The sequence below is a fragment of the Amphiprion ocellaris genome, chromosome 3 (assembly GCF_022539595.1).
Source record: "Amphiprion ocellaris isolate individual 3 ecotype Okinawa chromosome 3, ASM2253959v1, whole genome shotgun sequence".
Classification (NCBI taxonomy): domain Eukaryota; kingdom Metazoa; phylum Chordata; class Actinopteri; family Pomacentridae; genus Amphiprion; species Amphiprion ocellaris.
The window spans coordinates 1,451,085-1,474,932 of NC_072768.1; the positions used below are offsets into that span (position 1 = coordinate 1,451,085).

Below are 23,848 nucleotides of genomic sequence, written 5' to 3' on the forward strand. Positions count from 1 at the left end.
CTCATCTCGTCCTCCTCCATCTCACTTCCTGCTGCAGAGGCGCTCAAGAACTTCCAGGACCGGCTGACGGAGTTTGAGCAGGAGGAGATCATGGACTATGCAGAGATCTGGTTCATGGGTCTGGGCTCCCAGAAGATCGAGGGTTCCCAGGGAGCGCCACAGAACTCCGGATACGACGACGAGCATGGGAGCTACATCAGGGTGAGGTTCCAGACGAGGAAGGAGAGGTTCTTATTGGTGGATCACAGGTTTTATCCCATCAGGCCTCAGCTGGAACGGTTTACAACTAATACAGAGCAACTTTAACTCATTTTTAAGCAACTTTAACTCATTTTTAAGCAACTTTAATTCATGTACACTACCGTTCAAAAGTCTGGGGTCACTTAGAAACGTCTTATTTTTGAAAGAAAAGCATTTTTTTTTTCAATGAAGATAACCCCAAACTTTTAAACGGTAGTGTACGTTATAAATACTCTTTTTAAACCAGTAACTCCCAGGTAACTGCAGGTTATTATATTGTATAAAATCAGCTTTCAGAAAAAAGCAGAATGTTAGAGATGAATCCGGTTTTTCATGAGAGTTATTGCTGCATATTTTTACAGTTGTCAGAATGAACTGATCTTTGACAGTAAACAACATTCACGAGTTTTGGCACTGAAGGTAAAACCTGAGAAACATTTAACAAACCCAGCATGATGACATATGGGGACATTCTGCATCAAAATTTTAAATATTTTAAATTCAACTCCTGAGTCAAAATGAGTCCACTTTGACAAAAAATATAAAAAGAATAGATTACATCTGTATCTCTTCTGAGTTGGAAGAAACAAAAAACTAAAATCCATACTTTAACAGTCACAAAAGAAATCAAATCGATCAAATTTATTGTAATTTCAAAAATATATCCTTTTGAAACCGTTAAAATAAGTTTAATATTTAAATGTACTTTTGAAATTCTTTTTTTTAAACTAACAAAATATACATAATCTCATGTAAAATTAAGGCTGGAAAATGTATTTTAGTAAAAGGACAATTGCTGTATTTTTATTTATTTATCTATTTTCCCTCATTATTTTTAATTGTTTTTTGTTTTGTTTTTGCAGCCCAGCAGCTGGAATATTACTAATTTGTAATAGTGCTTTTTTGGGAGAGGCTTTTTATTCTTGTTATTTTTTTGCAACGTTTAGTTTGTAAAGTGGAATGCTAAAAACACAGATTATCAATTCATTATCTGATGCTTTAGTTCCTTAAAGGGTCTCTGGTTATCTAAAGTTTCTGTCACTCCATATAAAACACATTCAACAACGCCTAGACATTTAAATATAGTAATAACGTAAAAGACAAACGTGTGACATTTACTCAAACACATAAACATATCTGAAGCTGCCTGATCTGAACTGTCCCTGACCAGATGCCTTCATTCTGACCTGAATCCAGCGACTGCAGGCCGTGAACTCGCTGTTCGACTTTATTGTTTAATGCTGAACACGATCAACTGCTCTGAGGTCACAAACCCTGTAACGGCAGGATTAACAGTCTTGTATAAATCAGACGACTCAAAGGCAGTCGTGTGTCAACGGACAATGAAAGAGCTGTTCAAGGCTGAGTGACTGACCATTGTTTAGACTCTCGTATGTCTATTGAGGCTCATCTTGGCGAAGCGGCTTTGACTGACGGTTACTGCGAAGCCACAGGACAGTTAATACTGGAGCTGCACAGAAAAGGACACCGTCTGTTTCCTAAGAGTGCAGCGTCACTGAGCACACAATGGGTTAATAAATGATGGTAATTGACTTGTTTTGATTTATTCATAGAGCTCCGTGTCGCTGTTAGTGATATATATGTTTATAAATGAAATGACTCAAAAGTTGTCCAAAATGACTTGAAAATGAACCTTAATTACACAAAATTAGTCCAGAATGACACGAAATTAGTCCTAAATGATTGAAAAATTATCCCAAAGACACAAAAATGATCCAAAATGACGAGAAAACACCCAAGCTGACATAAAACTTGTTGAAAATGACAAGAAAATTGTCCAAAATCACTCAAAACTTGTGCAAAATGACTCAAACTTCCAAAATTACTCAAATTATTCAGAATGACTTGAAAATGATCCATAATTATGGAAAATTAGTCCAGAATGACATGAAATTAGTCCTAAATGGGGCGGCATGACTCAGTGGGTAGAGTGGCCTTATGTACCCTGTATGTTTCATCAGACAAACCCATGTACTTGTTAAATTCACTGTTTTTGGCCTCATTTACACACTTTGTTTTTCATCAACAGAAGAATAGATTCTTTAAGCTTGGACAAATTATTAAATTTAACCTTTCTTTGTCTTTCCAAACTACTTATTTTTTCCAGTAAAGCCTTTTCTGTTGGCTTCACTTGACGTTTTTTCTTAGTTTGCATTTTTGTCTCCACACCTATAACAGTCTCAGCCTCAAAATGTCTCTCCGTTTTGTCCTCTTCCGCCATTTGGCCTAAATTTAAAGGTTTATTTATAAAGCAGCAATATTGTCAGGTAGGGCTGCCACAAACGATGAATCGACTGAGCACGATACGTCATCAAAAGCGGAAGTGAGCGCGCAATGCAACAGAAATCACCGTCCGAGCGGAGCGCGGAACACGCACATCGTGCATATATAGTATATGCACGATACAGCGCGGATGTCCACGCTGTATTGTGCATATATATAATATATGCATATACTATATATGCACGATACAGTGCGGATGTCCATGCGTGTTCCGCGCTCCACTCGGACGGTGATTTCTGTTGCATTGCGCGCTCACTTCCGCTTTTGATGACATATTGTGCTCAGGCGATTCGTCATTTGTGGCAGCCGTATTGTCACGTAATATCAGCGCCGAAGCACACCAGGACGCGCAAAGTTCATTTAAAACAGGAGTTTGCTACCAATGCATTGGATTTACGCTCACCGTACCATTATGTGTGCACACAGTATTTACAGTATAGCCATTCATAAACATCAGCTGAACCTCCTACCCCAATCGTGCGTTGGCCGGCGTTGACATCCCGACGTGTGATGCTGGTGTCCCGATGGCTACGGCTGCTAGCTCCGGCTGCTAGCTCCGGCCGCTAGCTCCAGTCCCGGTCCCAGGGCAACAAGTCCGGTTCTTCTCGATCCAAAACGAGACAGTTTTCGAACTAAATTGTAGTGGCTATGTCCTGTACTTAGCCCTACATGGTTGTGGATAGTGGTATTCGAGAGTTTTGACGAGCACTCAACTTTAACTAAACAAACGGATTCTTAAGAGTCGAAATTATCTCAGTCATTTATTATCGATCTTTACCCTTAACTTAAACTTGGTCATAAATAAAATAAAACGGAAAGAAAGTCGAGCACAGTTGAAAACTGTGTGGCACTGTGTTTCTGTCCATCAACACCGAACCAAATCATACAATCAGTTAAATACCTTCATTGACACCAGGCCGTCAGCCTCAGGCAAAAGAAAGACTGCCCCCTGGGGTCTTGGGTGAGAAATTACAAAAACAAGAGCAACATGAAAATGACAAAAAAATTGTTCTGGATGACTTGAAAATTATCCAGAATTACAGAAAATTAGTCCAGAATGACCTGACATTTCTCCAAAATGACTCAAAAATTGTCCGGGTAATCTATAACTGAGGGACTTTTGCAGTCCATGGGATATATCTGCATACATTTTCAGTACAGGCATGTATCACATAATCATAAAGTCTGCTCGTATATTCACAGCGCTCCTCTTCTGGTTCTTTCAGGTGCTGCACGACCACATTGCCTACAGGTTTGAAGTCCTCGAAGTGATTGGAAAAGGCTCCTTTGGTCAGGTCCTGAAATGTCTGGACCACAAGAACAACGAACTCGTAGCAATTAAGATGATTCGCAATAAGAAAAGGTATGAGCTAAAGCCAATATTTACTTCAGAAATGACATTACCCCTCGTGTCGTTCTGTGGGTCAAAATTGACCCGTTTTAAAGTTTGAAAATATGTAAAAAATATATATTTTCAACATTTTGGGGAAATCTTTGAACATTTTTTGGTGAAAAAAAAAGAGATGTTAAAAACATTTCTTAAGAACATTCACCAAAAAAAACAACCAAAATCCAGCGAAATTCACTGGATTTTGGTTGTTTTTTTTTTTGTGAATGTTCTTAAGAAAATATCAGAAGTTTTACTGATATATATGGAATCACTTTAGATATTTTTAGGATTTTTTTGGAAGATTTTTACTCATTTTTTTGAAAACATTTACAAGAATTTTCTTTTTAAAATAAAACGTTTAAGGGAAACTTTTAAGGAATTATTGGAATTTTCTTCCTGAAGGTTTTGCAAATTTTCAGAAATTTGGGGAATTTTTTTGCTGAATTTTTGGATTTTTTTCAGACCAGGAAACAATATTTTTTGGTGCTCGTAAATGAAGACAACCGGAAGGTTAATTCATTTTATTTCAGATTTTTCACCCAAAAAATCCTCAAATCATCAATGTCGGATCATTTAAAAGCGTCTGTGCTTTATTACATATAAATTATTTGTCACATTCAACGAGGTAACTTCTGGCATTCATCTGAGATCTGATCCTGGCCTGTGAGTTTTCTCCCTCATGCCTTCACTGTGATTGTTTTACATTTTAAGAGTCTGCCAAATCGTTAGGACCTGATTTAGCATGATAGAAGTCGGCACCTCGTGGTGTTGTCTTACCATGCTTCCTGGTTGCAGGGTCCTGTAGGTCAGATCTGGGAGCCATCAGGTCTTACTGCTACTTCAATAATGCAGAAAACAAACTGGGTGCAAACTGCCAAAGCGTTGCCTCAGAAGAGCTCTCCGCTATGTCAGATGGCTATCTTAGATCTGATTTCTGCTCAGGGTAGGTTTAAGTATGGCTGGCATGAAGAAAGAACATTTAAGTGAGAGAATATCTGCAGCAGAAAAGTTGCGTTTTCTCGTATTTTCTCAATTTTTGCGTGTCAGTTTGAAAACATAAATCAGGATGTAACGCATGTAACTGTTGTGTGCAGGTTTCATCACCAGGCTCTGGTGGAGCTGAAGATCCTGGACGTCATAAAGAGGAAAGACAAAGACAACCTCCACAACGTCATCCACATGAAGGAGTACTTCTACTTCCGGAATCACCTCTGCATCTCCTTTGAGCTGCTGGGGTGAGTGTGTTTCCTCGCCCTGCAGAGATCTTCCAGGAGAATAAAAAGACATCGCTGAATAATTGCTCTTTTAATCCAGAGGAGTCAAACTCATCTTAGTTCAGGTTCCACATTCAGCCCAATTTGATCTCCAGTGGACCAGTCAAATCACAGAATAATAACCTATAAATAACCACAACTCCTAATGTTACCTTTGTTTTAGAGCAAAAAAATATGTTCTGAAAATGTTCACATTTAAGGAATTATCTTCTTACAAAACATTATAAACAACCTGAAATTTCTGAAGAAAAACAAGACAAATTTCAACAACATTCAGCCTCAGTTTATCATTTCCACATTTCGACTTCCAGATCACAGAGTGTTGACAAAGGAACACAACATTTAGTCACCTGGAACTGAATGATATAGGATTTTATTCTATGATCAAAACAACAAAAGTCAGACAAAAAAAAATCAAGAAACAACAACAACAAGACAAAATATTACAAAAACGAAACACAAAATGACAAAAATGAGACACAAAATGATGAAAATGAGACACAAAATGACAAAAATGAGACACAAAGCGACAAAAGAACAATGAACAATCTAATATTTTATTTTCTGATCAAAACAACTTGTCATGGTCTTGAAATTATTTAAATTTATAGTTTTACTAATTTACAATCTGCAGTTAATTTCTTCTCTGGAATTTTTACACTTTGAGGGCCGGATTGGACCCTCTGGAGGACCGCTTTTGGCCCACGGGCCTCATGTTGGACACTCCTGGTTTAATCAAAGGTATTCCAGGTGAAGCCCTCCTTCTACAGGTACAGCAGCAGATGTGAACATGGCGTTGCTGCTCATTACTTTACTGCACTAGTTCAGTGATCACCTGTGCACCTTCAGCCATCTGTGTTTCTTACTTGGATTGCCAGAGGTATCTATTTGAGGGGGGATAAGTTTGTGTATCACTCTGGCTGAATGACCTTTAGAGGACGTCTTGGACTGCCACCTTGTCTAACATTACTGTCACCGAATCCTTTAGTTAAGGCCTTGATTAGAGCCCTATCTCTTACCCCCTTCTTGCTTCATGGTGTGAAGGATCTGGTTGCACGGTCTAAAGAAGTTTGTGTTTATCACGAGGAGCAATAACTGGTAGGAGGACAAACGCCATATACCTGTCAGCTTCCTAACATGAGCACAATCATAGATTATTTCCAACTATGCACTGGACAGTCAGCGGGCATTTTATGAGGGGTATTGAGTGACGTTAAAGTTAGCGGATTCTATTTTCAGCACGCTTATTTGAGGAACAGGAAGAAAGTTATTCATGTGGTGCATGTTTTTATACACTGAGCTCAGTACACTGTGTTTTCCCCTTGAACAAAATGTATTCATGAGAGGAAGGAAAGAAGAATCTGAGAGTTTGTTTTAAGTAATCAAACATCACCTTTTTTCTGCCTCTCCACAGAGTGAACTTGTACGAGCTGATCAAAAAAAACAACTTCCAGGGCTTCAGTCTGGCTCTCATCCGTCGGTTCGCTCATGCTCTGCTCAGGTGCCTCCAGATGCTCCACAGGGAGAAGATCATCCACTGTGACCTCAAGCCGGTACTGACTTCTAGAGCATCTTCAATGCCTGAAAATATCAGATAAATGTATAGTTGGGTCCTCGACTACACCTATGGGAAATCTTTGAACATTTTTTGGTGGAAAAAAAGAAATGTTAAAAATGTTTCTTAAGAACATTCACAAACAAATCAACCAAAATCCAGCAAATTTTTCTGGATTTTGGTTGATTTTTAATGTGAATGTTCTTAAAGAGTATATTAGAAGTTTTACTGATATATATGGAATCACTTTAGATATTTTTTGGATTTTTTTTGGGAAGATTTTTACTCATTTTTTGAAAATATTTACAAGAATTTTCCTGCCAAAGTTGGGGGGATTTTTTTTTTTTTTTTTTAATAAAACTTTTAAGGGAAACTTTTAAGGAATTATTGGAATTTTCTTCCTGAAGGTTTTGCAAATTTTCAGAAATTTGGGGAATTTTTTTGCTGAATTTTTGGATTTTTTTCAGACAAGGAAACTATATTTTTTGGTGCCCATGAATGAAGACAGCAGGAGGGTTAATACATCTCAAATTAGGAGGTTACATTAAAGCAAAAATCTATTTTTGAGTGAAAAACTGCTATTTTTTTTAGCATGTCTGGCTTATTTAAAGACACCTAAGCTTGACAATCCTGGTAAAAGATAGATGAAAATAAGTTTTTCCAGCTAATTTTAAGATCTCAATATTCTAAATATCATATCTTATTTCAAGAAATCTTACCAAGCCATTTTTCACTTGTTCTATTGGCAGATTTTTTCATTTATTTCAAGGTAAAAGTTACTTGAAATAAGTTTTTTTTCTTGTTTTGAGAGGGGTGTTTTTTCTTGTGCACCTTTGCGACCTCTGAATCACTGCCCTGCTGTTGGATTACTCAGATTATAGTTGTGGATATTGCTCCATCTTGTGGAGCATCATAATATTGCAGCAATGTTTGAATGTGTGTGTTTACATCTGCTCAGGAGAACATCCTGCTGTCTCAGAAAGGACCAGGGAACATCAAGGTGGTCGACTTTGGATCGAGCTGCTACGAACAACAACGAGGTAAAGAAGTGGAACTTTCTACCATGTCAGCATATTCACAGAACTCTAGTCTGAACTTCTATACCTCACGTATTACTCTCTCTTCTCGTTTAGTCTACACCTACATCCAGAGTCGCTTCTACCGCTCCCCGGAGGTCATCCTGGGTCACCCCTACAGCATGGCCATCGACATGTGGAGTCTGGGCTGCATCCTGGCCGAGCTCTACACCGGCTACCCGCTGTTCCCCGGAGAGAGCGAAGTGGAGCAGATAGCTTGCATAATGGAGGTACGATGTGGAAGGAACTGTGCGCTCATATTTATTCCAGTTTGTTGGTGATTTATGTTGCTTTAAGAAGTCTTGATATTTTAACTTGCAGGTTCTTGGAATGCCTCCAAATGATTTTGTCCAGTCGGCATCAAGGAGGAGGTTGTTCTTTGGTGAGTGTTCCCTTTGAGATTGTGGATGTTTCAGATGTTAGACAGCAAACTGTGTAGACCAGGGGTGTCAAACATGCGGCCCACGGGCCAAAACCAGCCCACCAGAGGATCCAGTCCGGCCTGCCGGACGACTTAAAACAGGGATGTCAAACTCATCTTAGTTCAGGTTCCACATTCAGCCCAGTTTGATCTCCAGTGGACCGGACCAGTAAAATCATAACATAATAACTGGTAACAGCTCCAATGGTTCCTTTGTTTTAGTGCAAAAAAGTATGAAAATGTTCTGAAAATGTTCACATTTAAGGAATTATATTTTTAAAAACATTATGAACAACCTGAAATTTATGAAGAAAAATGAATTCAGTTTCATCAACATTATTCCTCAGTTTATCATTTCCACATTACAACTTCTAGACAACTTCTGTCTAGAAATGATTTTAAATTTATAGTTTTACTAATTTACAATCTGCAGTTAATGTCTTCTCTGGAATTTTTACACTTTGAGGGCAGGATTGGACCCTCTGGAGGACCGCTTTTGGCCCACAGGTCTCATGTTGGACACCCCTGATTTAAAGTGTAAAAATCACAGAGAAGACATTAACTGCAGATTGTAAAATTTAAAATAAATTCTAGATCTTGACAAGTTGTTTTGATCATCCAGTAAAATCCTCTATGGTTCAGTTCCAGGTGACTAAATGTTGTGTTCCTTTGTCGACACTCTGTGATCTGGAAGTTGTAATGTGGAAATGATAAACTGAGGCTGAATGTTGATGAAACTGCACTTTTTTTCCTTAGAAATTTCAGGATGTTCATAATGTTTTGTAAGAAAGTTGTTCATTAAATGTGAACATTTTCAGAATGTACTTTTTTGCTCTAAAACAAAGGAAAAATGTGGAGTTGTGGTTATTTATAGGTTGTTATGCTGTGACTTTACTGGACTGGTCCACCGGAGTTTGTTTTCCCTGAACTAAGATGAGTCTGACACCCTGGTGTAGACGTTGCTGCAGGGTATCTACTGTATGTGTTACCAGAATAAGAATGAATGTGTTTTTGTGTGCAGACTCAAAAGGAAACCCGAGGAACATCACAAACAGCAAGGGAAAGAAGCGCAGACCCAACTCCAAGGAGCTGTCAGCTGCACTGAAAACTAACGATGCTCTGTTCCTGGATTTCATCAAATGCTGCCTCACGTAGGTGTCATCTACAGTCCTGCTTACGTGTTCACAAGATCTCACAATGCTTATCTTTAGTCTTGCATTCTCAGTTGACTGAACAGCTACACCTCGCTCCCTCATATAGGGTGTTTTTAGAACATCATGGACTTAAAGGAGTTTTCTGTGCTTTCCAGTTGGGATCCAACTAAGCGTATGACTCCTGATGAGGGGCTTCAGCACGAGTGGATCCTGGAAGGAAACTTCAACAAAGTCAGGCCCAGAACGAAGCCTCCAGTGAAGAAGACCTCTGACAGTTCGACCAACACAGACAAACAGACTAAGTCTGGTAAGACACACAGCCAGCATACATTTACTGTATACACCGTTTAGAAGTCAACATGATGCATACGGGTCAGTCTACAGCTGAGGGACTTTTGAAGTCCATGGAATATATCTGCATACAGTTTTATTAAAAGTTTAAAAAAAAAAAAAAAAATGTTCATTATGATCACATCTTTACAAATTCCATAATAATTTATTATGGAAACAATCACTTAGTGATAAAAAATGACTGGATATCACTAAAATGTCAACTATGATGCAAAAAGTCCCGCAATTATGTATTGACCCGTCCAGAATGACTTGAAAATGATCCATAATTACAGAAAATTAGTCCAGAACAACATGAAATTAGTCCTAAATGACTTGAAAATTATCCCAGAGACAGAAAAATGATCCAAAATGACTCGAAAATTGTTCAAAATGACTTGAAAATGATCCATAGTTACAGAAAATTTGTCCAGAATTACATGAAATTTGTCCTAAATGACTTGAAAATCCCAAAGACACAAAAATTATCTAAAATGACGAATAACAGTCCACACTGACATAAAACTTGTTGAAATTGACAAAAAAATTGTCCAAAATGACTCAAAAATTGTCCAGGTCAATCTATAATTGAGGGACTTTTGAACTCCATGGGATATATCTGCATAAATTTATATTAAAAGTAAAATAACTAATGTTTTTATGTTCATTATGATCATATCTTTACATATTCCATCATTATTTATGATGGAAACAATCGCTTATTAATAAAAATTACTGGATATCACTAAAATGTCAACTAAATAAGCGCCTGAATTTAATAACAACCACCTTCTAATGAGCTAAACAATAATAAAATGAGCTGATTCAGAAATAGTTTGGATTGTGTTCTTTTATTAAGTTGAGATAATCATGACAGATATTTCTTTTTTGGCAAAATATCAAATTTCATATGCAAAATAACAAATTAAATCCCTTTCCACTAAGTTCCCCATTACAGAAACACCTCTCCAGAAAGTGTGTTAATTCCAGATCACATGACCTGCTCATTTTGGTTCTTTATTGGTCATTTTCAGTCAGTTTTGTGGGTATTTTAGGTGTTTTTGTGGTCATTTTGCAATTTTTTGTAGTTATTTTGTGTGTCTCTCGTCATTTGGTGTCTTTATATGATAATTATCCTTCTCTCTGAGTCATTTTGTGTTTTTCTGTAGTCAGTTTTTGTCATTTTGTGCATTTTTGTGGTCATGTTGTGTCTTTTTGTGGTTGTTTTGTGCGTCTTTATGTTCATTTTGTTTCTTTTTTGGTCATTTTCAGACTGTTTTGTGGGAATTTCAGGTCTTTTTTTCGTCATTTTGTGAGCCTTTGTGGCAGTTTGTTTGTGGTAATTTTTGGTGTTTTGTGGTCATTTTGTGTGTCTCTGTGGTCATTTTTGGTCATTATCAGTCTGTTTGTGGTCGTTTTGTCTCTTTATGATAATTTTGTATCTCATGGAGTCATTCTGTGTTTTTCTGTGGTCATTTGTGTTATTTTAAAACACAAAATAACAAATTGTATCTGTGTTCCAGAAATCACTTTCCACTAAGTTCCCCATCACAAAAACACCTCTCCAGGAAGTGTGTTAATTCCAGATCACATGACCTGCTCCATATGATGTCATTTCCTCCTACAACTCTTTCAATTTCAATTTTACTCAGTTCTATACATAATATTTAGAAGAATCTTTCTGTAAAAATGCCATGTGGTGTTTGGTTGTAGTTAATTTTAGGCCTGAAAACAGCAAAAATGTCAACTATGATACAACAAGTCCCACAATTATATATTGACCCTAAAATACAGCAAATTTGTGATGTAGATCTGTAGAATCTGTAGTAACTTGAAGTCTCCGTGTTACTTTATTCTATTATTTGGAGGCCTGTTAACTCTGCAGACACGCTGATGGAGTCCTTTTGTATTCACCACAAACTGACATTTTATCTGCTTCTTTTCCGTGGCGCAGGGGAGAAGGTCGGCTCGGAAAGCAACGACAAGATGAAGAGGGACAGTTCGGAAACGGGGACGAAGATGGCCCCAGCCGAGCGTCTGCGGCCCATCGGGGCCTCGGCGGAGGAGGAGGTGTGCGAAAGTGAGGGGAAGCAGCAGGAATTCAACGGAGAGAGGCCTGTTCACATCATCATCCAGCCCAAGGAGGACGTGGACATGGAAAGGAACGACAGCCAGGAACCGAGCCAGTGTTTGCCTCCGATCATGTAACCGACGAGTTGTGAACTAAACGTTGCACTGGATAAAATGCCCCTGTCAAAGCAAGAAAAAGAACTTATTTCAAGGAACTTTTACCTTGAAATAAGTGAAAAATCTGCCAATAGAACAACTGAAAAATGGTTTGGTAAGCTTTCTTGAAATCAGATATGATATTTAGAATATTGAGATCTTAAAATTAGCCGGGAAAACTTATTTTAAGCTCTATCTCACCAGGATTGTCAAGCTTAGGTGTCTTTAAATAAGCCAGATATGCTATAAAAAAAGAAGCAGTTTTTCACTCAAAAATAGATTTTTATTTTCATGTAACCTCCTAGTTTGAGATGTATTAACCCTCCTGCTGTCTTCATTTACATTGTTTCCTTGTCTAAAAAAAAAATCCAACAATTCAGCAAAAAAATTCCCCAAATTTCTGAAAATTTGCAAAATCTTCAGGAAGAAAATTTCAATAATTCCTTCAAAGTTTCCCTTAAAAGTTTCATTTGAAAAAAAAATCCCCCAAATTTGGCAAGAAAATTCTTGTAAATATTTTCAAAAAATGAGTAAAGATCTTCCAAAAAATCCTAAAAATATCTAAAATGATTACAAAATGATTACATATATATCAGTAAAACTTCTAATATTTTCTTTAAGAACGTTCACATAAAAATCCACCAAAATCCAGCGAAATTTGCTGAATTTTGGTTGATTTTTTGTGAATGTTCTTAAGAAACATTTTTAACATTTATTTTTTCCACCAAAAAATGTTCAAAGATTTCCAAAAAATGTTGAAAATGTGGACATCAGAAGTTTCACTGTGAAAATATATATTTTTTTCCACATTTTCAAACTTTAAAACGGGTCAATTTTGACCTGCAGGACGACACGAGGGTTAAACTTATTTTGAGTTTTCTTGTAAAATTCAACTCAAAATAAGTTAATTTCAAGATTGTTTGACTTAACAAGATATTTAAGATGCATTGTCTTAAAACAAGTCCCTCCATCTGCTGAAATGTCACTTGTTAAGTGAATTTATCTTAAATCAAGTGGGATGAGACATTTTGACTAAAAATAAGACATATAGACTTGGTAAGATTTAGAGTTTTTGCAGTGTGATGTATGAGGGAGGCACACTGATCATCAGTAAGGTGGGGCATCTTCTATGTGTTGTTTTAGGTATGCAGTCATAGCATTTTATTTTTGTTCTGTAAAACTTTGAGTTTTTATGACGGTGAAGTCGATCAACCAGTTGTATTTTTTTTACTGAAGTTAAGATGCAGTTTTTTGGCAGGCAGAGACACCAAACTGATGTTAGCTTCAAAGCACAGCGTTTAGTTTCTGCTCTGTATTATTTACTGGATCCAATCTTTGCTGTGCATTGAAAGTCTCTGATAAACAGGTTTTACATCTCACAGTTTCCACAGTAAACAAAAACATCGTAGCCGGTTTCAAAAAGTGCATGAGTAGAAAACAAAGATCAAACATGTTAGCGCTTTTTATGCTTTTCTTTTAGACATTTTAGCCTAATTTTACTTTGATAATGGTGAAAGATTTGATGTATCGTGTGCAATAAAGGCTGAGCCAAATGTTGTTTTTTTAAACTTACGATAAAGAAATTATTGTCATGTACTTTTTAACTGTAGGATGAAGTTGATGACATGCTGATTATTCATTATTTCACTTATTTATTGTGGGATATCCTGTGTTTCATATTTATTTAACAATTTAACTCAACTACCAAAAAAGTGTATTTGTAATAGAATTTATTGTATATATTTCTGCTGTAATTTCTTATACATGTGAACTACAGAACATATTTTAAGAAAAATATTTCAGATACGTGTTGAGGATTTAGACAAGGTTTTACTTGTTGTGTTGTTACTGTATGAGAATATTTTGTATGTCTGTGTTATTCCTAATATTTTTTATATTAGACAGACAATCCTGTTATTGATAGTTTGTGCCTTGCAGTATTAGAAATATTGCACTTTATTATTGTGTGCGTACGCCCGGATTGGAAAGCGTTACATCCTCACCTGACATGACTTCACACTCCCCCGCCAGGATCCCTTTATTTAACACAAACACATCTCATCTGATGTTTGCAGAACAGAATGAAACACAAAACGCGCTTTTATAACCGATTTGTTTTTTTTAGTCGCCAACAGAGCTCTGACTTAAACTGAAGATAGAACTGTGTCCTCACTATGTATGTATTAGAGAAGCAAGCAGAGATCCCAGAGGGGTGGATTGTAGCTGAAATATGAAGAGTCAAGAAAAGTCATTTTTATGTCTTTTATCATGAAATTAAAAGTTGTTTCAAAGACCGTGTTTTGACATTTCATGATTTTTGTCCTTCAAAGAAAATGCCTCCTCAATATGGAATCACAGGAGTGCCATAATAAAAAATAAATCAGTTTTTAAAAAGATACGGAAATGAATGTGTAAATATAAGAGGAATACATAAAAAAATAAATGAAAAGGTAAATCTGTTTTTAAAAAAAGTGAAATAAATGTGTAAATATAAAGAGGAGTAAATAATAGACAATTTTAAAAAACAAATCTGGTAAGAACAAGAAAATAAATGTGTAAATATAAAGGAAAAAATTAAAAATATATTAATTTAAAAATTTGGAAATGTAGAGGTGAATTTTGTCTTTGCTTTTCCCTGTTGACCCACTTTGGTGCATTTTTTGCACACTGAAATATAGAAATTTGCTGCTCTGTCTTCAGGAACTATTGGAGATAAAAGCCTAAAACTTTCACTGTTATTTCTTATCATTTCACTGATTCAGAATCTGAAATATTGGACAAGACAATCAAATAATTTCTGCATATGGGTGAGTTGGAAATTAATAATTTTGTATTAAAAACTCAAAATGAAAACAGATCATGATTTAAGGTATAAGACCACAGTGCTGTTTGGAAAAGCGTACATTACATGTATAAAAATGCAGTGTACTGAATGAAATAGCAAAGGAACAACCTGATAATCCACATAACTATTTAAAATGAACAGGAATTTTAAAAAACAACAACAAACCTGATAGTATAGTCTCTTTTCAGTCACTGATTAACCCCTAAAAATGAATCTGTGCATAAAAATGACATATTTTATACTCCCACTTGCTGCAACTCGAGCACACCAACTCACCAGCTCAAAACACAAACTACACAAGATTGGTTCTTTAGGTTCATTACCTAATAAACCTCAGAAATCTGTAGCTGTGTTTTTGAAAGTGTCATCAGTAAGCTGCAGTTTCAGTATGGAAATACTTGACTATGGTGTTAGCTGCTTATTTACCCAACGATATGCCTTCTATCATATAAATAAAACATTATTTTTGATAAAAAGGTCTGACTCACTTGATTTATTTCTTTGCTGAGTTGGGTTTTGGCACCACAACAATAGCATCAAAGCAGACGATGCAAACAAAACAGATCAAAGCATATTTTGAGTTTGATATAAGTGTTTTGTATGAGTTAAACAATATAGGTCCTAAAAATTCTGTTGCAATAAAACTGTTACCTTTCATATAATTATGTTTTTGTAGTTAGGAATATTCACAGAAATGTCAGAGACTTCCTTTTACATCAATATTAAGTTATTCATTGTTGGCAAGATGTATTAAAAGGTGTTTATTTTTGCCTTGTGTGTGCGCCACACAACGGCCTGCGACTTTGGTAGAGATGTATTTTGGCCCACACAGGTCACCGTAGACGGAAAGATGGCTGCCGTGGCGCTGGTTAGCCGTCCTGCGGGTGTCCTTCCGAAGATTTCAAGTGAGTAACGTTAAAACAGTGGCTTGGGCATGTACTAATATATGTCTTACAGGTTTATACAGCATGTCTTTACACATATCCCATCCAAACATGGGTTTATATTCAGACCAGCCGCTTCCCTTCAGTGACCTTGCTAACTGCTCGGCTAACCACCTGCTAACTAGTAGCTTTAGCCGCTACTAGCTCGCATTAGAGCTCCAATATTTGTTTATTATTCAAATCTAAAAAGTTCTGTAAGTATTTGCTTCTCTGTGCGGATTAATAAATGTGGGGTAAACTGTGGCAGAGGTTGCTGAGATGTAAAATCTGTTGTTTAGGCTGAAAAAAATAGCTGCTTTCACTGACACAAAATAGCGTCAGAACATTTCTGTAGAAAACAACAGGATAGATGTCCTAAAAACTACTGGTTTACTTTAATATGAGCTTTAAATTAACATGCTAGTAATAGTGTGTGTGTCTGTGTGGTGTCACTGAACTAACATATGCCCTGCTTTTGTTGTGAATGTCAACTGAAACACACAATTATACGGTTCAGTCTATAACTGAGGGACTTTTGAAGTCCATGGGATATATCTGGCATACATTTAGTTTTTTATGTTCATTGTGATCATATCTTTGCAAAATCCGTAATTATTTGTTATAGAAACAATCACTTATTAATAAAAAATGACTGAATGTCACCAATATATCAACTAAATAACCATCTGAGTTTAATACCAACCACCTTCTAATGAGCTAAACAATAATAAAATGAGCTTGTTGGAGTCAGTTGTGTTGTTGTGCTTCTAAAGACATGCAGAAATATAATTTAAAGACCAATAATCCTTTTGTTTATGTCCTAGTTAGTTTGCTAGTGGATTTACAAAATGTCTGTCTCATGCTCAACACTGAGATCTCTGAATATGGTTTGGTGTTTTTGTGGTGATATAGATGAATGAACATATGGCACCAGTATGTAAAAATAATCACCAGAAAAATTGTCGTTGATCTTAATTTTCAGCTGTGAATTATTATTTTTTAACTTCTTTTTTGATGTTCAACAAAATGGCCAGTCAGTTTTATGTTGTCTAGCTGGACCACAGTTCCATCGTAGCTGCACAATATTACACTGGTGACGTCTCCGTTTTAATTTCTGTTTTCCGTTCAGTTCTGGGTTGAAGTTTTAAAAGAAAGCTCAAACTGCACTATCAATGCTGGACTAGTTTATCATGCAGCCCTGCTCTGAATTCATTTATTAGATGTTCCTGGTAACTGCTGCTCTGTTCCTCTCCTCTCAACAGGCAGCTGCTCTCCTGCAGTCCTATCAGTTGCTTCTGTCTCCACAGTCCAGCAGAGAAAGTTGCACCATGCCGTCATCCCCAAAGGGAAAGGAGGACGCTCCTCGTCCAGCGGAGTAGCGGCTACTGTGTTTGGTGCCACGGGGTTCCTGGGCCGATATGTGGTCAACAGGCTTGGTGAGTGAAAGCTGTAGAAAAATGACTGCAAACTTGTGTATTTACTGTATGAACAGGTGCTTGTAAATAACACAAAACTGGATTGTTGTAAGCTCAGATGGCAGTGACGTTGAGAGGCTGTCATACAAACAACTCAGAAACATTCTCAGTGAGATTTACAAGCTGACATTGTTGATGGAAATTCTTTGTTTCTAAAGGACAGAACAGCGTCAACTACTGCTGCCTTTATCATGACACAAGTGATGTGTTTGAATGTAATAATAAGGATGGCACTTCTAAAATGAGACTTTGAGATAAAAAATGACTGTAATTAGAAAACTGCAAACCAAACAACTCTCAAATAACCAAAAGACTGTTAAATCTGTTGTCATGTACAGACACAAAACAAGTCAGTGATGCTCATTATTTGAGTTTGTTGTTTTGTTGACAAATAAGCCAGTCAGCTCCAAGGTTTTTATACACGAAATGGTGCATTTTATTTTCTAGAAAGCCGTAATGTTATTTACTTATGCTCTAATGCAGCAAAACTGCAGGTTAGCCATATTTAAAAGTGGATTGAATGTGATTAATGTGGATTTAAGTCTTTAAACTGTTCTTTTTAAATTATCAACCTTTTATTCAACTCAATATGCTGTGATTGGTTTAGTTTAATTGTTTATAATAAGTGATGGATTGGTGCACAGTAGGGCTGACCACTTAATTGACTGAAATAATGTAATAATCAAATCATTAAGGCTGTAATTTATGATATGCACCATGTCTGACCCAGTTTTTAAACTGTCACTTCTATGGTTTTACTAATTCATGTCATCCTTGTGTGACAATCAGGCTTTTGTTGGTATCTAGTAGATTTTTGCTCTATTGCATGTTTTAAAATCTAATCTAAACTTAAAGATTATATCAAAAATCAAACTGCAGTTGTAATATTTGTCAAAAAAAAAAGATATTTTCCCTGAATTGTTCAGCCCCAGGGCACAGATATGATTTTCCAAGCAGCTTAGAAATTCATACAGCTTGTTTTAGCCGAGAGTGTAACTGACGCAGGAGATCGTATGTAGAACACAGTTTACATGTAAAGATGGCTGCTTTTAAAGTCACCTTCTTTCTGTTTGAAGCTTCACAATCATAATAATTGATCTGGTGTTGATCATACTGGAATCATTATCCATCATTCCTGATTTCTTTACTTGTTCTCAGGCAGTAAATGAATATTTTATTGAATTTTTGCTGTCAATAGTGTAGTTAGTTCCTCCCACAGAAGTACTGTTTTGCTCCTTTTAAACTGATGATGCTTAGATGTGCTTTTCCACGTTTATTTCCTGATGGTTTGCAGGTCGGATGGGCTCTCAGATAGTAATCCCCCACCGCTGTGACCAGTATGACATCATGCACTTCAGACCCATGGGTGACCTTGGGCAGCTGATTTTTATGGTGAGACATCTACAGAAACACGTTTATCTTGCAGAAATGTTGTAAAAAGTGTAGCTGAACTGTGTGTTTTCATGAATTTTGAACTGTAAATGTTGTCTTGGTTCTGTGTTCTGTCAAAGGAGTGGGACGCGAGGAACAAAGACTCCATCAAACGGGCTTTGGAGAACTCGAATGTTGTCATCAACCTGGTGGGCAAAGAGTGGGAGACGAGGTAAACAAACCCGGAAAGATGCATCTAATTTCCATTATGTTGTCCTGATGAAATGGAAGTATGAAATGGATGTAAACGTTCTCCCCGCTGTTTGTGAAGGAACTACCGCTTCGAGGATGTCTTCGTGTCCATCCCTCAGCAGATCGCGAGGGCAGCAAGAGAAGCTGGCATCACAAAGTTTGTCCACATGTCACACCTGAACGCTGACATACGCAGCCCATCCAAATACCTGAGGAACAAGGTATGTGTTGTTTCTCTACACATTAACTTCCCCTTAGTCAGACTAGTGTTTCTGTGTGTCGACATATTATGAAGGTGTTGGTATCATAAAAGGCTAAGGATGATTATATGTATAAATGTGGTTGATATGTGTTGTTATTTACTGTAGGCTGTGGGAGAGGCAGCAGTGAGAGATGAGTTTCCAGACGCTATCATCATGAAGCCCTCTGAGTTGTTTGGGAGGGAGGACAGATTCTTCAACTACTACGCAAGTAAGAAAACTGTTTGCGTCTCTGTGTGACTGGAGTGGAGCTCATTGGGTCATTTTAGTCCCTTTCCAGGTGTTGTTTGCAGTCTGGTTGCTTTGGGTTCAGTTGTACCTGAGCTCCACAGACAGTGGATGTTTTTAAAAAAGGCCTAAAGACCTTTCTTTTTAACAAAGCTTTTAACTAAACGTGCCCCTGAATGTTTCTATTTTTTATTGTTATTTTAGCTGATTGCTCTGTTTCTATTACACAATTGTTTTGTTTTTATCCGTTTTATATCTTAAGATAAGATAAGATAAGATAAGATAAGATAAGATAAGATAAAGTTCTTTATTTCTCCCCACTCCAGGGGAAATTTACATTGTTACAGCAGCTTTATTTACAATATATACAAGGGTGGCAAAATTTTTTAACAGAAAAAATAAAAATAAAGTTTAAAAGTGCAGAGATGTGCAGTGCAAGAATGTCAGTGCAATTTGAGATTTTAGCATTTTGAGATTTTGCCTAAATGAAAAGTGCATTACAAATAAAATTTATTCTTATTATTTTTACCTCATATACAGGGGGTCCTTGTCGTCACTGTATCGCAGATTTTTAAATTGCATTCAGTATCATGAGATTTTGCAGTATTTAAGTATTTTTATACATTTATTATTGTGGCGAGCTGCGTTAAAGGACAACTCAGGAGAAAGGGTATCTGCCTTTTATGATCTCTGCATCTGCCAGATGCTTTTATTTTGACACACAGCGAGCAGCAGTAAAGGAAAAGTGGCAGGAAGTGATCAAACTCACTTCACACTCATGGTCCTGACAACACAACACTAACCAAACTAACTAGGCTGACTAAACCACAAAAACACAATAAAACACTACTAACACTGGAACACTAGCATAAACCACAATAATGACATTTAAACCCCCAACACCCTGAACTCCCATGATGCATTGCAGCACAGCAGTTCAGTCATAGCGACTGGCTCTGATCGCTGCATTATTTTCATTATTTTAGCTGTAAAATAACCATTTTGTAGCTTAAAAAATTGAAAGCAACATAAAAACTAATATAAAAAATAATAATTAAAACATATTTAAAGAATATTTAATCTAAATAAAATGTGTAGCATCCAGTGCTGGGCTCTGATTGGTTCAGAGACCGTAGCATCAGCCTCCTCTGTCTCCTGTGTTTATTATTTATTATTTTAGCATTCAGCATCTGGCCTCCACTTCACAGACGTCTGATTGCTGCATAGTGTTGCTCTGCAGTGTGTGGAGGGTTTATAAAGTCTTAAAATATACAGGGTGGGCCAGAAGTTTCCATACATAGGAAAAATAAACATTTTATGTTGGACAGTTGTTTTTATTTCTATAGTGTGCAATAAATGATTACCATTGTTTGGAAAACACACATTAATCCGTGTTTCCACTGTTGATGAACTTGCATCAGCACAGTTGAAGTTCTGCTTGGAATGGTGTTGGTGAAACGTTCCTTGAGATGATTTATGTCTCGTATCTTCACCTGATACACCATGGCCTTCAAGTGCCCCCAAAGATGGCATCAAACGCATCTTCTAGGGTAAAAAATAGACATTACACATTTTCCTATATATGGAAACTTATGGCCCAACCTGTGTATAATAATAAAATAAATATGGTCACTACTTGGTGGATTTTAATCTATCGCAGGGGGGTCTGGAACATAACCCCCGCCATAGATGAAGGACCACTGTATAAACTGCACTGTGGTGTCTTCGTAATCTTTTAGAAGTACAAGCAGTTCTGCTGCTTACTTTCTTTGGACCTCTTTCTTGTTCTACTGTGTTTTAAGTGTCCCCTTGAATACCAGCAGGTAACTAGAAAAAAATGAATCTGCATTTTATTTAATCCTTTTTCAGACATGCGCTGGTTCGGCAACGCTGTTCCTCTCATGGGTATGGGGAAGAAGACGGTGAAGCAGCCTGTACATGTAAGTTTTAAAGGGAAGTTTAGAATTCGCTTAAAGTCCCCAGATCATTGCTGGAATTTTAATAGGCTGGTTATAATGACGTTGTCTTACTTCTGTCACTTTGTGTGGATTTCGCCAACTATCAGAAACTGATTATTATGCAGCTCCACTGGGATGATTCAGTGTTTGGTTTCTAACTGAAGGATGTGTTTGCATTTCATAACAGAAATGTTTAAATACTTGAAGTAACACGTAACAGCTCCTGTGTCAGATTCACACCAGTTAAGTTAGAAGTGGCTGTTGATCAGCATTCTTTCAGTAAATCCAGCCCAGTGACTGTCTATTCTTAAACAAACTGTTCCAGTGGGTTTCCAATATTTTCCTCACAAACTGCCTCAACTCACAGAATTTACAGGATCGAGTGTGCATCAAATGAACACGACTAAACTGACCTTTTCTCCCTCAGGTGGTGGACGTGGCGAAGGCTATTATTAACGCTATCAAAGACCCTGATGCTAATGGGAAGACGTTTGCACTTGTTGGGTAGGTGGTCAGCTTCATAACAAAGGTTAAAATATAATAATATATGCCCAAGGGTGTCTGCAAAAAAACTGAACTGCAAATGTGAGTGTTCAAGTAGAAATGATTCAGAGATTTAAATTTATAGCAAGGGTTGTGGAAGCTAAGTGTACCATAATTTTTAGGATGAATATTGTACTGTAATGATGAATAAATAACTCCAGTTTAGTGTTTGACATGATGAGGGCTTCAAACGTTTTGATTGAAAGCAGTAAAAAGACACATGAGCAGGGATTTATACTTCACTTAAGTAACGCTAAGTTTAGTAAAATATTTTCCTTTGTGTAAGTTGTAAAATTTGGGTATGAATTTAAAGAGAGCAGATAGGGAAAAGAAAAAAAAGGAGGTTCTCTAATATTGTTCCTATTACTAATAATTAAAATGAGTCCAGCAGACTGAAAGCTTGTCTGTCTTGTTTGCATTTATGGAAAAGGTGCACCAGAGAAATGTCTGTCAGGTTGAATTTAAAATCAGCTAATACACAACCTTAAAGTGTATGAAAAGCTTGTGTGAACACTGGAAAAAATGCCCCTCTAAAAACAAGAAAAAAAACTTATTTCAAGCAACTTTTACCTTGACATAAGTGAAAAAATCTGCCAATAGAACAAGTGAAAAATGGCTTGGTAAACTCTCCTGAAATAAGATGTGATATTTGGGACCTTGAGATCCTAAAATTAGCTGGAAAACTTACTTTAATCTCTATTTTACCAGGATTGTCAAGCTTAGGTGTCTTAAAATAAGCCAGATATGCTTTAAAAAAAAAAAAAAAAAAAAAAGGCAGTTTTTCACTCAAAAATAGATTTTTGCTTTCATGTAACCTCCTAATTTGAGATGTATTAACCCTCCTGTTGTCCTCATTTACAGGCACCAAAAACTATTGTTTCCTTGTCTGAAAAAAATCCCAAAAAATTCCCCAAATTTCTGAAAATTTGCACAACCTTAAGGAAGAAAACTCCAGTAATTCCTTAAAAGTTTCCCTTAAAAGTTTTATTTTAAAATAATCCCCCAAATTTGGCAAAAAAATTCTTGAAAATATTTTCAAAAAATGAGTAAAAATCTTCCAAAAAAATCCTAAAAATATCTAAAGTGATTACATATATATCAGTAAAAGTTCTAATATTTTCTTTAGAACATTCACAAAAAAATCAACCAAAATCCAGCGAAATTCACTGGATTTTGGTTGATTTTTTTGTGAATGTTCTTAAGAAACATTTTTAACATTTTTTTTCCCACCAAAAAATGTTCAAAAATTTCCCCAAAATGTTGAAAATGTGGACATCAGAAGTTTCACTGTGAAATTATATTTATTTTTTCCACATTTTCAAACTCTAAACCGGGTCAATTTTGACCCGCAGGACGACACGAGGGTTAAACTTATTTTGAGTTTTCTTGTAAAATTCAACTCAAAACAAGATATTTCAAGATTGTTTGACTTAACAAGATATTTAAGATGCATTGTCTTAAAACAAGTCCCTCCATCTGCTGAAATGTCTCTTGTTAAGTGAATTTATCTTAAATCAAGTGGGATGAGACATTTTGACTAAAAATAAGACAAATAGACTTGGTAAGATTTGGAGTTTTTGCAGTGAACATGTCGGTCTCTGCTCTAGCTGTATGTTGTTTGTAGCACTGATTTTCATGATGAATTCTTAGATTTTTGTCCTATTTTGTGCTCTCTAGGCCCAACCGTTACCTCCTTCATGACCTGGTGGAGTACATCTACGCCGTGGCACACAGACCCTTCGTTCCCTACCCCCTGCCCCGCCCTCTCTACCAGTAAGCTTCTCATACACGTTCTTCAGCGTTTTCCAGAGTGTTCGTCCTCTTTCAAGCATTCAGCTCAAAGGAAGTACTGGAAACACTGCAAGTTGTTCACCTGTGATTGCTTTTGATTAAGGATTCTCCAGCTGAAAAAAAACAGCAGCCTGATGATGGACCTCCTGAGCCACTAGTAATCAGAAACTACAGAGGTCACATAGTGTTACAATGCACTGTCTACTCATTCATCTGATGATTTGTTTTTCTT

The 23,848-nt window shown here is 36.6% G+C and overlaps 2 protein-coding genes across 5 annotated transcripts in view; both read left to right on the forward strand.

The window, feature by feature from the left end:
* The window catches only part of dyrk4 (dual-specificity tyrosine-(Y)-phosphorylation regulated kinase 4), a 49,522-nt gene extending 35,258 nt beyond the window's left edge, over positions 1 to 14,264 (forward strand). For all 4 annotated transcript variants that reach the window (XM_055009076.1, XM_055009077.1, XM_055009078.1 and 1 more), the window contains 10 exons: positions 38 to 201; positions 3,771 to 3,907; positions 5,029 to 5,169; positions 6,623 to 6,761; positions 7,722 to 7,803; positions 7,897 to 8,069; positions 8,161 to 8,221; positions 9,282 to 9,411; positions 9,570 to 9,721; positions 11,699 to 14,264. In XM_055009076.1, coding sequence (XP_054865051.1) covers positions 38 to 201; positions 3,771 to 3,907; positions 5,029 to 5,169; positions 6,623 to 6,761; positions 7,722 to 7,803; positions 7,897 to 8,069; positions 8,161 to 8,221; positions 9,282 to 9,411; positions 9,570 to 9,721; positions 11,699 to 11,952 — 1,433 coding nt within the window. In that variant the 3' untranslated portion in view covers positions 11,953 to 14,264. The remainder of the gene's footprint in view (positions 1 to 37; positions 202 to 3,770; positions 3,908 to 5,028; positions 5,170 to 6,622; positions 6,762 to 7,721; positions 7,804 to 7,896; positions 8,070 to 8,160; positions 8,222 to 9,281; positions 9,412 to 9,569; positions 9,722 to 11,698) is intronic.
* Positions 14,265 to 15,612: 1,348 nt separating this feature from the next.
* ndufa9a (NADH:ubiquinone oxidoreductase subunit A9a) overlaps positions 15,613 to 23,848 on the forward strand; it is an 8,678-nt gene continuing 442 nt past the window's right edge. Inside the window, exons 1-9 of the mRNA XM_023263566.3 lie at positions 15,613 to 15,720; positions 17,001 to 17,174; positions 18,508 to 18,605; positions 18,725 to 18,816; positions 18,916 to 19,057; positions 19,205 to 19,307; positions 21,194 to 21,264; positions 21,710 to 21,786; positions 23,503 to 23,598. Coding sequence (XP_023119334.1) covers positions 15,666 to 15,720; positions 17,001 to 17,174; positions 18,508 to 18,605; positions 18,725 to 18,816; positions 18,916 to 19,057; positions 19,205 to 19,307; positions 21,194 to 21,264; positions 21,710 to 21,786; positions 23,503 to 23,598 — 908 coding nt within the window. The 5' untranslated portion in view covers positions 15,613 to 15,665. The remainder of the gene's footprint in view (positions 15,721 to 17,000; positions 17,175 to 18,507; positions 18,606 to 18,724; positions 18,817 to 18,915; positions 19,058 to 19,204; positions 19,308 to 21,193; positions 21,265 to 21,709; positions 21,787 to 23,502; positions 23,599 to 23,848) is intronic.